The sequence below is a fragment of the Trichoplusia ni genome, chromosome 22 (genome assembly GCF_003590095.1).
Source record: "Trichoplusia ni isolate ovarian cell line Hi5 chromosome 22, tn1, whole genome shotgun sequence".
Taxonomy (NCBI): Eukaryota; Metazoa; Arthropoda; class Insecta; order Lepidoptera; family Noctuidae; genus Trichoplusia; species Trichoplusia ni.
In genome coordinates, this window is record NC_039499.1 from 5,771,144 (window position 1) to 5,783,696 (window position 12,553).

The 12,553-nt window shown below is 37.1% G+C and overlaps 1 protein-coding gene across 4 annotated transcripts; it reads left to right on the forward strand.

Annotated features, from left to right (window-relative positions):
* Positions 1–77: 77 nt before the first annotated feature.
* On the forward strand, positions 78–12,089 carry LOC113504407. 4 transcript variants are annotated; one of them, XM_026886664.1, is made up of 12 exons: positions 78–630; positions 917–1,141; positions 1,222–1,977; positions 2,806–4,920; positions 5,185–5,410; positions 6,937–7,076; positions 7,297–7,480; positions 7,760–7,946; positions 8,150–8,218; positions 8,330–8,390; positions 9,350–9,559; positions 9,646–12,089. In XM_026886664.1, exons 2-12 carry the CDS (start codon positions 989–991, stop codon positions 9,835–9,837), a joined length of 4,293 nt encoding a protein of 1,430 aa, XP_026742465.1. In that variant the 5' UTR covers positions 78–630; positions 917–988; the 3' UTR covers positions 9,838–12,089. The 4 variants fall into 4 exon arrangements, with proteins under 4 accessions (XP_026742465.1, XP_026742467.1, XP_026742468.1 ...); XM_026886666.1 differs by having other exon boundaries at positions 1,222–1,965; XM_026886667.1 differs by having other exon boundaries at positions 1,222–1,932.
* The last annotated feature ends 464 nt before the right edge of the window (positions 12,090–12,553 follow it).

Consider the following 12,553-nt stretch of genomic DNA (forward strand, 5'->3'; position numbering starts at 1 on the left):
AAAAAAAAACAAAATATCTTCCAAACAAGGAAAGTTTTAAACCAGGAATAAAAGAAAAAATATATCATGTTTTAGTTTCTTTTCTGTATACAATAAATTATGTTGAAAGTGTGCTACCGATCGATACACTGTTTTTATCTAAATAAATACTTGTATACATTCGTAATCTAAATTCAAACTTTAAACGGTGACCTTGATTGCTTTGATTTTAAAGTATAATTTATTTGTATTGAAGGTGCTACAGCCTTCAGCCAGCCGAATAATATCGATCATGCTACAGCTACAGCTTAAAAATATTGTTGCCCTTTATTATTCGAACATCAACTACCTTATCCTTGCATACCAAACTGTATAAATATAAACTTATCTGTTGACGAATAATCGGGCGCGAAAGCTTCGTCACAAAACTACGCTATTGTGATTGGCTAGAAAATTTGTCAGTACCAACTTAAGAAATATCTACAACATTTTGGCAATGTTGTCAGATTCATTACCAGTTGTGCTGGGCAGGTAAATATCGTCGCTTTAACGAGTATATTTTATTTTTCTAATGGTTTTCCACACGATAACGATGTTGTAATAGTTGGAAAGATACATGAAGACCTCATCTTTTCATTGATACATTGAATTGTAAGTAATAAGTTTCTATTTCACTGTTTCGTGAACTTTTTGGTAGAAGGTTGTGGATCTGTAAAAGTAGCTGCACAATTGATACGAGTGCGATACTCGCAAAAGAAAAATGTGTGTAACGTATTTTATATTTACCATGAAATAATACCTTTCAATATTCTTTAGCGTGTTTATGTTTTTATTTGGTTGCTAAAACTTTTATCTTGACTTATGCATCGAAATACGCGAGTTGTGCGTCTGAATGATATTTTGATTTCGCGATATTTTATTTTTAAATGCATTACAGGTCATCAATAATGGATTGTAAAAGATAAACGAGTGTCTGTAATGAACTCGCTCATATTGTTGAGACGAAGAAATGGAGAGACAGCAGTGTAATTCACTTCAAAACTTTGATGAACCCAAAACAGAAATTTTGAAAAAAAGATTGTTGAAATCAGCAAGCGCTTCAGTCAGCACAAATTTAATGCAAAATAGTTCGCAGCAGAATGTGCTACTGAACACGTTACGCGTGAGTTTTAATTGCCTCTGTTATTTTTTTATTGTATTGTGTTAGCTTGACATTATTGACACATATTTGTCAAATTTCAGGCGCCAATATCGAGCAGCATGATCGTGTCCTCGATGCAGGCCTCACAGAGCTCCTTGCCCATCACTCATAATTTACTTACCCATTCAATAGCTCCTGTTAAACTCCACCCAAACAACTCTCCTTACCCATTGCAACTTTCAACAGTGCATGTTCCAGTGCAGATTCCAGGCTCCACATCTAACATTAATGTCCCTGTTCAGCTATCAGGACCTACAAACACTGTACCACTACAAATAACACCCTCTAGTCTTCCTCTTCAAGTCCCTGGGACTACCAGTGTACCTGTACAGCTGCCTGCTGGTGATACCATTAATGTTCCACTTCAAATCCCAGCGGCAAACCCAAATCTGCAACTACCAAACTTGCCCTCTATGCCAATGATTCAGAACTCTAATCAGTCACTTCACAGTTCAATTATTCATGTCCACATGGGATCAAACCCAAGAACCAGTATGGATGGCAGTTCTGACATGTTAGTGTCTAGTTCATCCCAACTGCAGATGCCTGATACATCAGGATCTCAAGGCAAAGTAAATAATTCCCTTCCCCAAGTCCAAGTTGGTCACAATAATACTGTGATTCAAATGCAAAATTCCTCCAATCCCAACTCAATACAAATCCGAGGAGGCCACAGACCAGTGCCGCATGTGGTGTACATTCAGACTCCAACAGGGCTGAAGCCTGTCACAAGCACGGACGTCATAACCCAAGCAAGTACAAGTGGAAACCCACCACAAATCATAGTAAGGAGACCAGTAAGTGAATCATCACCATTAACATGCATCTCGCTATACACAAATATAAACTGGAAGCAGTGAGATGTTTTCTAAACATATTCACAACTTCTTTGACTTGCAGATAACAGCTAAGTAAAATGGTTTATAGAGAATCAATACCTTGCTGTGAAGTTATTATAAAGTGATGAATTGGCAAACTTGTGGTTTCATCTGTAATTTTTCTTATTGCAGTACAAGCATAAACTTAATTCAAAATTTATGTAAATATGGTAATGGATGCACTTTCACTCACTATGAACAAACATAATGGTGGTGGTTTAATAAAAATTATAAATGGTCACATATATTATCTCGGTTTAAAGATTATTTCTGTTCTTGTTTAGTGATGGCACTGATTATTGCTAGTTGGTGTCTCTTCTAGTGGACGTTTTGACTGATATATTTTATTGTATACATTATAAACCCAAAGAGCCATCACTAAATGATTTATTAGAATATATTGTTTAATTTAAAAAACCTTCACTCTTATCACTATCAAGGCCAAAGATAATTAGTTTAAATACTTTTTAGTTAAATTATGCTTAATTTTGATCTTTAAAATTATTTGAAAGAAATGGTTTAATTTGTTTACAGTATTATATGACTTGAAGTATGATTTTAATTGTTTTATGTTGCTCTATTACATGAATTTAGAATGTTTTATTTACATTTTGGTTATTTTCACTGCTGCTTCTCACTTTCATTTAACTTTCAATTGGTATTGCATTCTAATAATTAAGAACTCAGGTGTAGGTTCCAGGTGCAGTTCTACTACTTTCATTATATTGTTAAATTCTCTTCTTACAGGTAACCAGCAATTCAAATTTACATTTGTTACCAAATGTAAATAACAAACCCAACATAGCTCCGAAGGTGCCACCACAGAACAAGTCTTCCATCCTGGCTCCAGTTAATTCAACTCAGCCTATTGTCATACAAAAACCAAAGGTCAACGACAAAATGATGGTCCCAGTAAGCATTGCACCAAGTACCCCAAATAAACAGGCAATAGCATATCTTGGGTCCATGAAGAAACCCAATCAAAAGAATTTAAATGAAAACCAGTCCATCCTCATATCTAACAATCAGTCCAATGTTAATGCAAACAATCAAAAGCTATTTATAGCTCCTATGAATATGCCTAAAATCCAAAATACAAAGTATATCTTACCAGTGACTTTGCCAGCTACTATGGCTTCGAAAGGTCCTATAATCAATCTTCAAATAGCCAATGGCCAAATACAGAATGACCCACAAGGCAATATAACAGTCATGAGAGATACTGGTCCAATTGACTCTCAAGACATGCCACCATTACAACCTCTTGGAAAAGTTGTAATGAATGGCAAGGAATTACCATTAAGTCCAAATGGTGATAAGACATTTACGTTGTCAATACCGGGCTCTAGGGCAGAACCTACCGGTGAACAAGGAGAATATACACTATCCATACCTGAAACAAATGCATCAATGAATGACGATATTTATACAGTGTCGATAGCAGACGAAGATGGAGCACATAGGGAAAAATCTTTTACTCTTGCTATTCCTGAGAAGGGAAAGAGTTTATTGAACAGGAATATGATAGAGCGGCATGAGGTAAGCACTGTTACCGTTGCCGCACCTGCCATACTAAGACGATCGAACTCTGATAATAGTGACAGGAAAATAGCAAATGCCAACATGAAAAGGCGTATCTCTCTCTGCACTGAAAATTTGTCAAATAAACATATGAGACTATCCCTGCCACAGAAAATCGAAAAATTAGAGGACCCGCACGAAGCTGATAACAGCGATGATCATCGTGTACCCTCACTGTTCTGTGATGAAAAGTTAGATAAAGACCTGGATGCTAAAAATTTGGACTCAGATGCTGAAGATTATAAAGAGACTAAGCCTGAGACACTTGAGAGAACTTCACATGAAATATACTTTACTAAAATTGAAGATTATAGTAAAAACGATGTCAAAGAAGGTGTTCTTGAAGAGGATCCTCCAGGATTAGTATGGAACAATGGAGTTGCAAGATTACAGGGTAGCAACTTACAATTTCAGACCAATGAATTTGGTCTAATAGATTTAATAGAAGGCAGTGACCACGAAGAACTCATCAACAATGTAAAATACCACACACCTGTTAAGCAACGCATTGATAAAGCCAAGAAGCCGAATTCCCCAGAAGATTTGTACCGGTGTGAGTGTTGTGGATGCCATGGTATGGCAGCTGAGTTTATTAACCCCAGTTACTGCAGTGTTGACTGTCAAAGCGAAGTAGAAAAAGCATTACAAAAGAAGAAAGACAGAGAGCGCGTCGATCTGGCTAAGAAGAAAAATAAGATCAAAAAGTTACTAATGAGAAAACAGTTGTCAGAATCAGATATTATATCGGAAGGCAAAGACGACAAAGTGCTGCTCAAGCATTACAATTCAATGCCTTCTGACCAGTTGTCCGAAGAAACTTTAATGAAACTAAGTGACGACTTAATAGAGAATGAGAAATACCCGTGGATGTGTGGAAAGAATGGATTTTCCTGGATGCGGTATCTCGACATTTGTAAGTCAAAGGCTGCGCCTGTAAAGTTGTTCAAAAACCCATTTCCTTATAACAGAAATGGATTTAAAGTTGGTATGCGGCTAGAAGCTATAGACCCTCAGCATCCATCAATGTTCTGCGTGGTGTCAGTGGCGGAGGTGCAGGGCTACAGGATGCGCCTGCACTTCGACGAGTACCCGGACGTGTACGACTACTGGGTAAACGCGGACTCGCTGGACATCTTTACGCCGGGCTGGTGCGACAAAAACGGCCGCGTGCTGAAGCCTCCTGGCAACATGTCCGTGAACAGTTTCTCCTGGCCGCTGTACTTGAAGCAGATGCGAGCTGTTGCTGCACCCCGGAATCTCTTCCCGCACATTACTAACTCGGTAAGTTATAAATGCTACAGTTTTCAAGCAAAATGGTGTGAAACAATAAAACGGTAACAAAGAAAGATTAAACTTCTGATATCGTACTTAGCGTTCTCATTCAGACAACCTTTGCATGTCTTGTTAGATTAGAAAATGATAATTGATTCCACTTTGAAAAATTGCAGAAACATTTGTACATTTTTATCTGTACTAAAAAGTGGACTTAAGATTAATCCTGATGAAATTTAAAATGATCTTAAACAATGTTTTATGGTACATTAGATATTCAAGCCGCATTGCTTCCGTATTGGGATGAAATTGGAAGCTGAAGACCGCAAGAACGACCTAGTCTGTGTAGCGTCGATCGCTGACATTCTCGACAACCGGATGCTGATCAACTTTGACTCTTGGGACGAGATGTACGACTTCTGGGTAGACCCCACGTCACCCTATATACACCCCGTGGGGTGGGCTGAAGAGAATGGAGTACCTTTAACACCCCCGAATTGTAAGTTTATTTAAAACTATAATAGTTAGATATGTTCTACCCTCGCGGACTTTGAAGTAGATATTAAAGAGATTTACAAACCCGTAGTACATCATTTTTTGCTATTGTCAATAGTTTTAGCAGTGTACGTCGGAATTGGTTTTTGATTTGACACAATATCGCAATTCCGTACTGATCCCTAACATTGAGTGGTCGTAATTTCAGATGTGTTTTATTGTTTGATACAGATAACATACCTCTATCTGGGTAATGTTTTCTATCCTAATTTATCCCATAAAAATGCTTTTAAAGCAGAAAAATCATGATTTATTTTTAAGTTTTATTAACTCAAGTTTATCTCTCTCCAAACGTGATAAAATGTTAATACCAACTTGCATCAACAAACGTGTCCAACTTCAAAAATCATTAAAAACAATAAAGTTATTAAAATAATTAACGCAACGACATCGCAAAAAGAGCAACAGTTGTACAAAACCTTCAAGGATGATGTAGGCTTTTTAAAACTAGTAATAAAATAATGCCGAATTTATGCCGACGTTAAAGTTTATGTGTTTAAATTAAAATTAAAATGTAGTGCAGAGTGAGGTAACAAGGATAACCGGTAGTCGATGACGTTGTTATCTGTTCTCCACAACACGAATTGCTCGAGTACTTTAGTTTATGTGGACACGACGAACGTGTTTCTTGTCGTATCACTTTATTTTTTCTTCTGTATTATTTACCTATTATTGTATTCGGTGGCTCACGTTTCTTCCAAAAGTCTGATTTGTTATGTTCATTGACAACTACATCATAGAGGAAAATTGTATATTGGTCAGTTTGTTATTGTCCGAAAATGATAACAAGAAATTACATGAAACCTAAATTGTTAATAAATTAACCAAGGTAGGTTAATTTGTATTAGTCAAGTGATTGTGTTTCTTAAAATAAGTGTGTAAGTTTAATGCCATAAAACTTGACTTTATAAGTTTTTTAGTAAAAGATTGCACTATATTCGCATAGTTTATTATAAACGTATGAAATTCTTCAAAGTATCCTATCAACCTATCCTTTAGTGCAGTGATATTACTTAATGATTATTCAATAAGTAGAGTAAAAATAAGTTTTGCTTTGTGGTATATTATGGCAATAATGAGTAATGAATGTTGTGAATTCCATGAACAGACAATATACTTGAAAAAAGTAATTAGTGACTAACTTTGAATACCTGAGCCTCATTACAATCCTTATCAAATACTTATTATTAACTTATCTTTGTCAAAAGGAATTATTTATTATCCCCATTTTAGGGATTTTTCTGTTTAGTTTATTTGAGAAGTATTATTAATCCTATTGCTATTTCTTACTTGTAGTGAGCTGGTGTGATGATCAATACTTTCTCCACTAAATTGTATATTTGCCTAGCTGTAGGACGGTTTTAGGCTGGTTACACTCGTTTGGTAATTCTATTTTAATCACAATACTATTTTTTTTTTGTTGGTCGCCTGGTATACATTACATGGCTAACTGTAATATTTTGCCGGCAGTTTACAAAGATCCCGATACGTTTTCGTGGGAGAACTACTTGGCTGAGACCGGAGCTGCGCCAGCGCCGCCGCGCGCCTTCAAGCCTCGCCCTCCACAGGGCTTCAAGCCGGGCATGAAGCTAGAAGTCGTTGATAAAAGGGTAAGTCACACATACTATAAATTAAGATAACTTTCTTATTGTTATTTCTTAGTGTATAAGAATTGTGGTCAAGATTTGTTCAAATATAAATTATTCTGTAGTTACAAGTTTGTAAACAGTAAAATTGAATTGTATATATTATGTCTAGTTTACGTGTGCTACTGACTCTCGCAGATTTCTCAACTCTTTACACAGTTATTTTATTAACATTCTTCTACAGGTACCATTCCTAATCCGTGTAGCGACAATCAGCGCAGTGAAAGGTCACCAGGTGCAGGTGTCGTTCGACGGTTGGCCGGAGGAGCTGTCGTGTTGGTTCGACGACGACTCGCCCGACCTGCACCCCGTCGGCTGGTGCCTCAAGACCGGACACCCCCTCGAGCCACCACTCAGTAAGTGTTCTGGTAATACAATTTTGTAGATTTGTACATTAATTTTGGGAATGATTAAATAAACTAAACAAAGTGTATTTTTAACTGCACTTTTTTTTTGTATCTAGTTTGAGAGTATTGCAAGAAAGAAATTATTTTTATTTTCATTTAGACGATGCGACTAACATCTTGCCAGTTGCGATACATTGCTGAGCAATACATGTTGTACCAACAAGACATAACCCATCAAAGGGTGAATAATAAATTGATAAGAAATTGCTGTTTTATTGTGAATGGTACGTGTTGTTGTAGCGGCGGAAGAGCTGCGCACTCCGGGCCCGTGCGGCGTGGGCGGGTGTCGCGGGCTGGGCTCGGTGGCGGGCGGCGCGCACAAGCACCACGCGGCCGCCAGCGCCTGCCCCTACCGCGCGCCGCGCCTGGCGCCCGACCGCCTGGCGCCCGGCAAGCCCGCCGACCACGTGCTGCCGCGCGAGCGCAGGTATGAACAATGAGCCGAACTCGCTGCTGGCGAGCGCGCTTGTCACTAAATATCCTATGTGGTATATGAGTCCATACAACGACGCAAGGTGACCTTAGTCGTGATGCAAATCTTTAAGAATTACTGAAGTAAAATCACTAAAGTTTAATTGATCAATTCTTTTTTTTTTCTTCTAAGTAATAAACACACTGTTTTTGTTGCAGAGTGCTCAGTAAACAACCTAAAGCGAACTCGGTGCATGCGAGCACTCCAACAAGCGATACTAAAGAAAGGTAAATTATAATAACTCATGCCAAACTTTATCGAAAACGTTTATTACAAATATATTGCTAACATAATAATATAACCTTACGTACAATACTAATAAGATCTCGTTGTTGCAGGCCTCTAAGGGGAAGGCCACCGAAACACAAGCGAGTTGAAGAAGTTGTCAAAAATGACCCGGTGAGTACCTTCTAATATAGACTAACTTTGTGATTGATTTCCGAACTCTAGTTTATTAATAGATTACGGGGTTTTGACCAAGTTTGCGTTATCATTTTCCCGTGGACTCTGGTGAGATAGTAATGGATAACAGCTTAGATTGTCAATGTTTGTTTTATATATAAGAATCTTGTTTAAATATGTCAAATAGCGACTCGGATAAGCGATTACAGAACATAAAACATATTACACTTGCTAATGTGGAGCATTGGATTTCCATCTTAGTCTTGAGAAAAAAATAACTAATGACAGTTTATTTAAAGGTATGAGGTTAATGCTTATGCAGTAAAATTTTATGTTTAAAGCAGCATGTATTTAATTTATTTATACTATCTGAAGAAAAGCAATATTGTTGTTGTTCTCTACTATCATGTGCGTACATGAACTGTGCAATAAGTAAATGATTTACAAACTATTTATTGAATAGATAAAGATAACAGATTTAAATGATAAATATTCAGTTTAAATGGTGTGAATCTGGCTTCCAGTTACTTTGGTACATAGCTATCACAATCTTAAAAATTTCGTAATTATTTACAAACGAGTTACAATTACCGTGGAAAAATTAAATTAATAAGGTGTTAATGGAATTAAGTAAGTAAATGGATTACATAAATATAGACACTATAAGATGTGTTAAATTTAGATTAAATTTCATAATCTTCGTAGTTATGGATTCCTTGTTAAATTGCAAATATTACATTAAATTGTGTTGTCACAGTGCTGAGTCAGGGTAATGAATAAGAAAAGATTTGACAGTACTGAGGCTATTGTGAAAAATATTTTTTTTGAGCAGGTATCGTTATAACTTACACATTCATTATTCTGGGATACATTATTTTTGCTCATAGGTATATTTAATAATTGGCTTTGGCTTGTAGTACACAGATGTGTATCTTAACGCATGTGTATCGTCGCAGGCATCGGACGACGAGTCGATCTCGAGCGGCGGCGGCAAGCGCTGGCGCAGCGCGCGCGGGTCGGTCCCGCGCACGCTGCGCACGTACTCGCGCGCGTCCGCCGCCACGCCCGCGCCGCGCGCGCAGCACCTGGCCGAGCACCTCGCCGCGCAGCTGGCCGCGCACCGCGCCGCGCTCGCGCTGCCGCACGACCCCTCCATCTGGACGCAGGTACTGGACAAACCCTATCCTCAAATTGTGCATTAAAATCTATTTGTTTAATTTGTTTAATATGAAACACTGTTTGTGTGCGGTAGAGCGACGTGGCGGCGCTGGTGAGCCGGCTGGCGGGCAGCGCGGCGGGCGCGGCGGCGGCGGCGGCGCGGCTGGGCGGCGCGGAGCTGCTCATGGCGTCGCGCGACGAGCTGGTGCAGTGCGTGCGCCTGCGCCTGGGGCCCGCCGTCAAGGTCTACAGCGCCATCCGCCATCTGCGCGACTCCTACACGTGATCGCGCGCCATCGCTAGGGCCATCCTCATGCTCATCTGAGCGAAGTGCGCCTCTAGTGACGACTCCGAATACTGACTTACTTGTACCACGAACCTTCAGTGAGGATGTGTTACATTACTGTGTACAATATAAGTGTTGTGCGGTCGATATTGTATTATTTTATTTATAAACTTAAATGATTTTTTTAAATTGGTGTCTATTACTTGGGATAATTTACAAGTGTCCAAATTATTTAAACTACATGTTGTGAAGCTGAATTATATAGCAACTTGTAAAAACTAAGCCTATAACGGCAGTAGATATTCGGAATCTTCTTTGACTGTATGAGTGTTTGATAAAGGACTATACTTTTCTTGGTTTATAGATCGGATTTAGAACATGATCAGACCAAAATTGGCCAAATTATATATTCTCAATATCACTATATTTTTTATATCTGTTGTAATATTTAGAAATTTCTTTAAGTAATGTTAGTATTATTTAAGTAGTACTCAACGAATTCAATTTGCATAGTCATTAAAATGGGGACAATATTTGCTAAGCTAAAACTTATTGTTTGCATCAAGCAATACTGTAAGTAGGCACAAAACACATAAATTATAATAATGCTTTAAATGCAGTGGTTGTGATTGTATGCAATCTTTGTGTCGTGTCTTCAAATAGGGGATAATTGTGTAGATAATTCAAATTTTACTAAAAAATGTTGGACATTTTTCTGTATCAAAATCGTGGGTGTATTATTTAAAAAAAAGATGGTGTATTCAAATTTAGCAATGATTTTCTTTAATGTATTTTTAATAAGTAGATCAGGTTCTCAAGTAGTACTTATTGTAGGACAACACAATTAATATCACAAGAAGTATTTTCAATCAATAAATCTCGTTTTCGGACAGAAGCATGTTTATGCTAAGAATCTGTTTATCAAACTTGTATGACCGTAGTTACATTTATAGAAATACTGAACTGACTTCTTCAACCATTGAATCATGGTTACTTTCAAGGACTCGTCTTTACAAACCGGGTTCAGGTTTTCGTCAGGCACTGGCAGCGGGCTTTCTCACCGGATGATCTTCTGCTGAATTAGTCAATTTTTTACTGTTGTTAGTTAATTTTGTACATAAATTATTGTTCAGAGAACTACAAGCCTGACTAGACGAGTGCCTTAGATATATATTGGTGTTCATGTTGGTAACAGGTTGCACTAATACTGGTTTATTAAATTTGAACTTTATATCTGCTGATTAGATGTTTTCAATGGAATATACAAAACAACTCATTTTTATATGTAACAATCTTTATACCATAAATGCTATGTTATGATTCAGATAGTACATACTTATATGAACTGATACATGCCTAAGAAATAGGTATATTGCAACTTACTCTTTTGTCTCAATGTTAACGAAAATAGACGCAAAGTAATGTTGTGTTTGTAAATATTATAATTGTGTACATAGTCATTACCTTGTGCAATTTAGTACCTATTACACATACTTATCACTTAACATGTTATGGAAAAGTCATTTGAATTACCCATGTCTACGCCCGTATCTTAGAGATGTAAGAGAGAACGAAGGGACACTACTCCTATGTACTCAACCGACTACTACACCTCGTCTCTACGATGTGGGCGTAGACAACACTATGTTTATCATTTTAAAGTTTTAAACAGTGAGTGGTAATTATATTTTAATTTATGAAATTACTTTTATTTATACTTTCAAACTGCAGAATGGAATTACGTTTTGTGAAAACCAAATCACGAATTATTTATTTTGAAATTGGAGTTATTATGAGTTAGCAACAATGATATTCATATCATCATAAATTATATTTATGCTCGAAAATACATCTGTTTTTGGATGAAGTTTTACAATATAAATAATTTAAAATGTAACCAAAATGGAAATGTGTATACCATTAATGCCATTTCAATGTTAGAAATATTTTCGAATGTATTCTAAGAAGAAATTTAATTTCATTTAGGTTTTATAATTTTCTGCTAAGAAGATCCTCATAGTGTTTCTATTCAGTACATAAAGTAAGTAATAAACAAGCTGTTACTTATTTTGTGAGATGTAAATATAGTGTTATGAGGCTGCTAGAGTATTTTGATAGTGGCCACAGTTGTACATAGCGCTATGTACCATGTAAGTTTTTACACGACGACTAGTTAGTATAACAGTGCCATTTCGATTGGCACCAAATATTTTATTGTTACTCTGTAATTTAATAAAAATTGTGAAACCTAAGACTATTTTTTCATTTCGCTGCATTGATTTTTTTTAAACTCGACACAAAAGGAGCGTGTTTTAGTTCGACAAGGCCATGTAGTATATGTGGCCTCATAGCTCCCGACGGTTTGACTGATTTCAATTTAGGTTGTATTTGCGAAATGTTTGATAAAACTCAGTTGAACCGAAAATAATCGAATGTCTGCAAATAGACACAAATGAAAACATATGTACTAAATGGAAAAGAGTTAGCTAGAATGAGCTTCATTTGATAAGGAAATCAGTGGCCGGAAAATTGAACATGGAAGTTAAGGGAGGGTCAATCAATTACTACATCTGTCTGCTATTCTCTGGTTATTCACGGGGTTTTTTCCAATTTTTGTTCTGATCCTATCCTTTTGTAGGGTTCCGTACCCGAGGGGTAAAACTGAATCCTTTTACTAAGGCTCAGCTGTCTGTCTATCCGTGTCACCGGGTTGTAT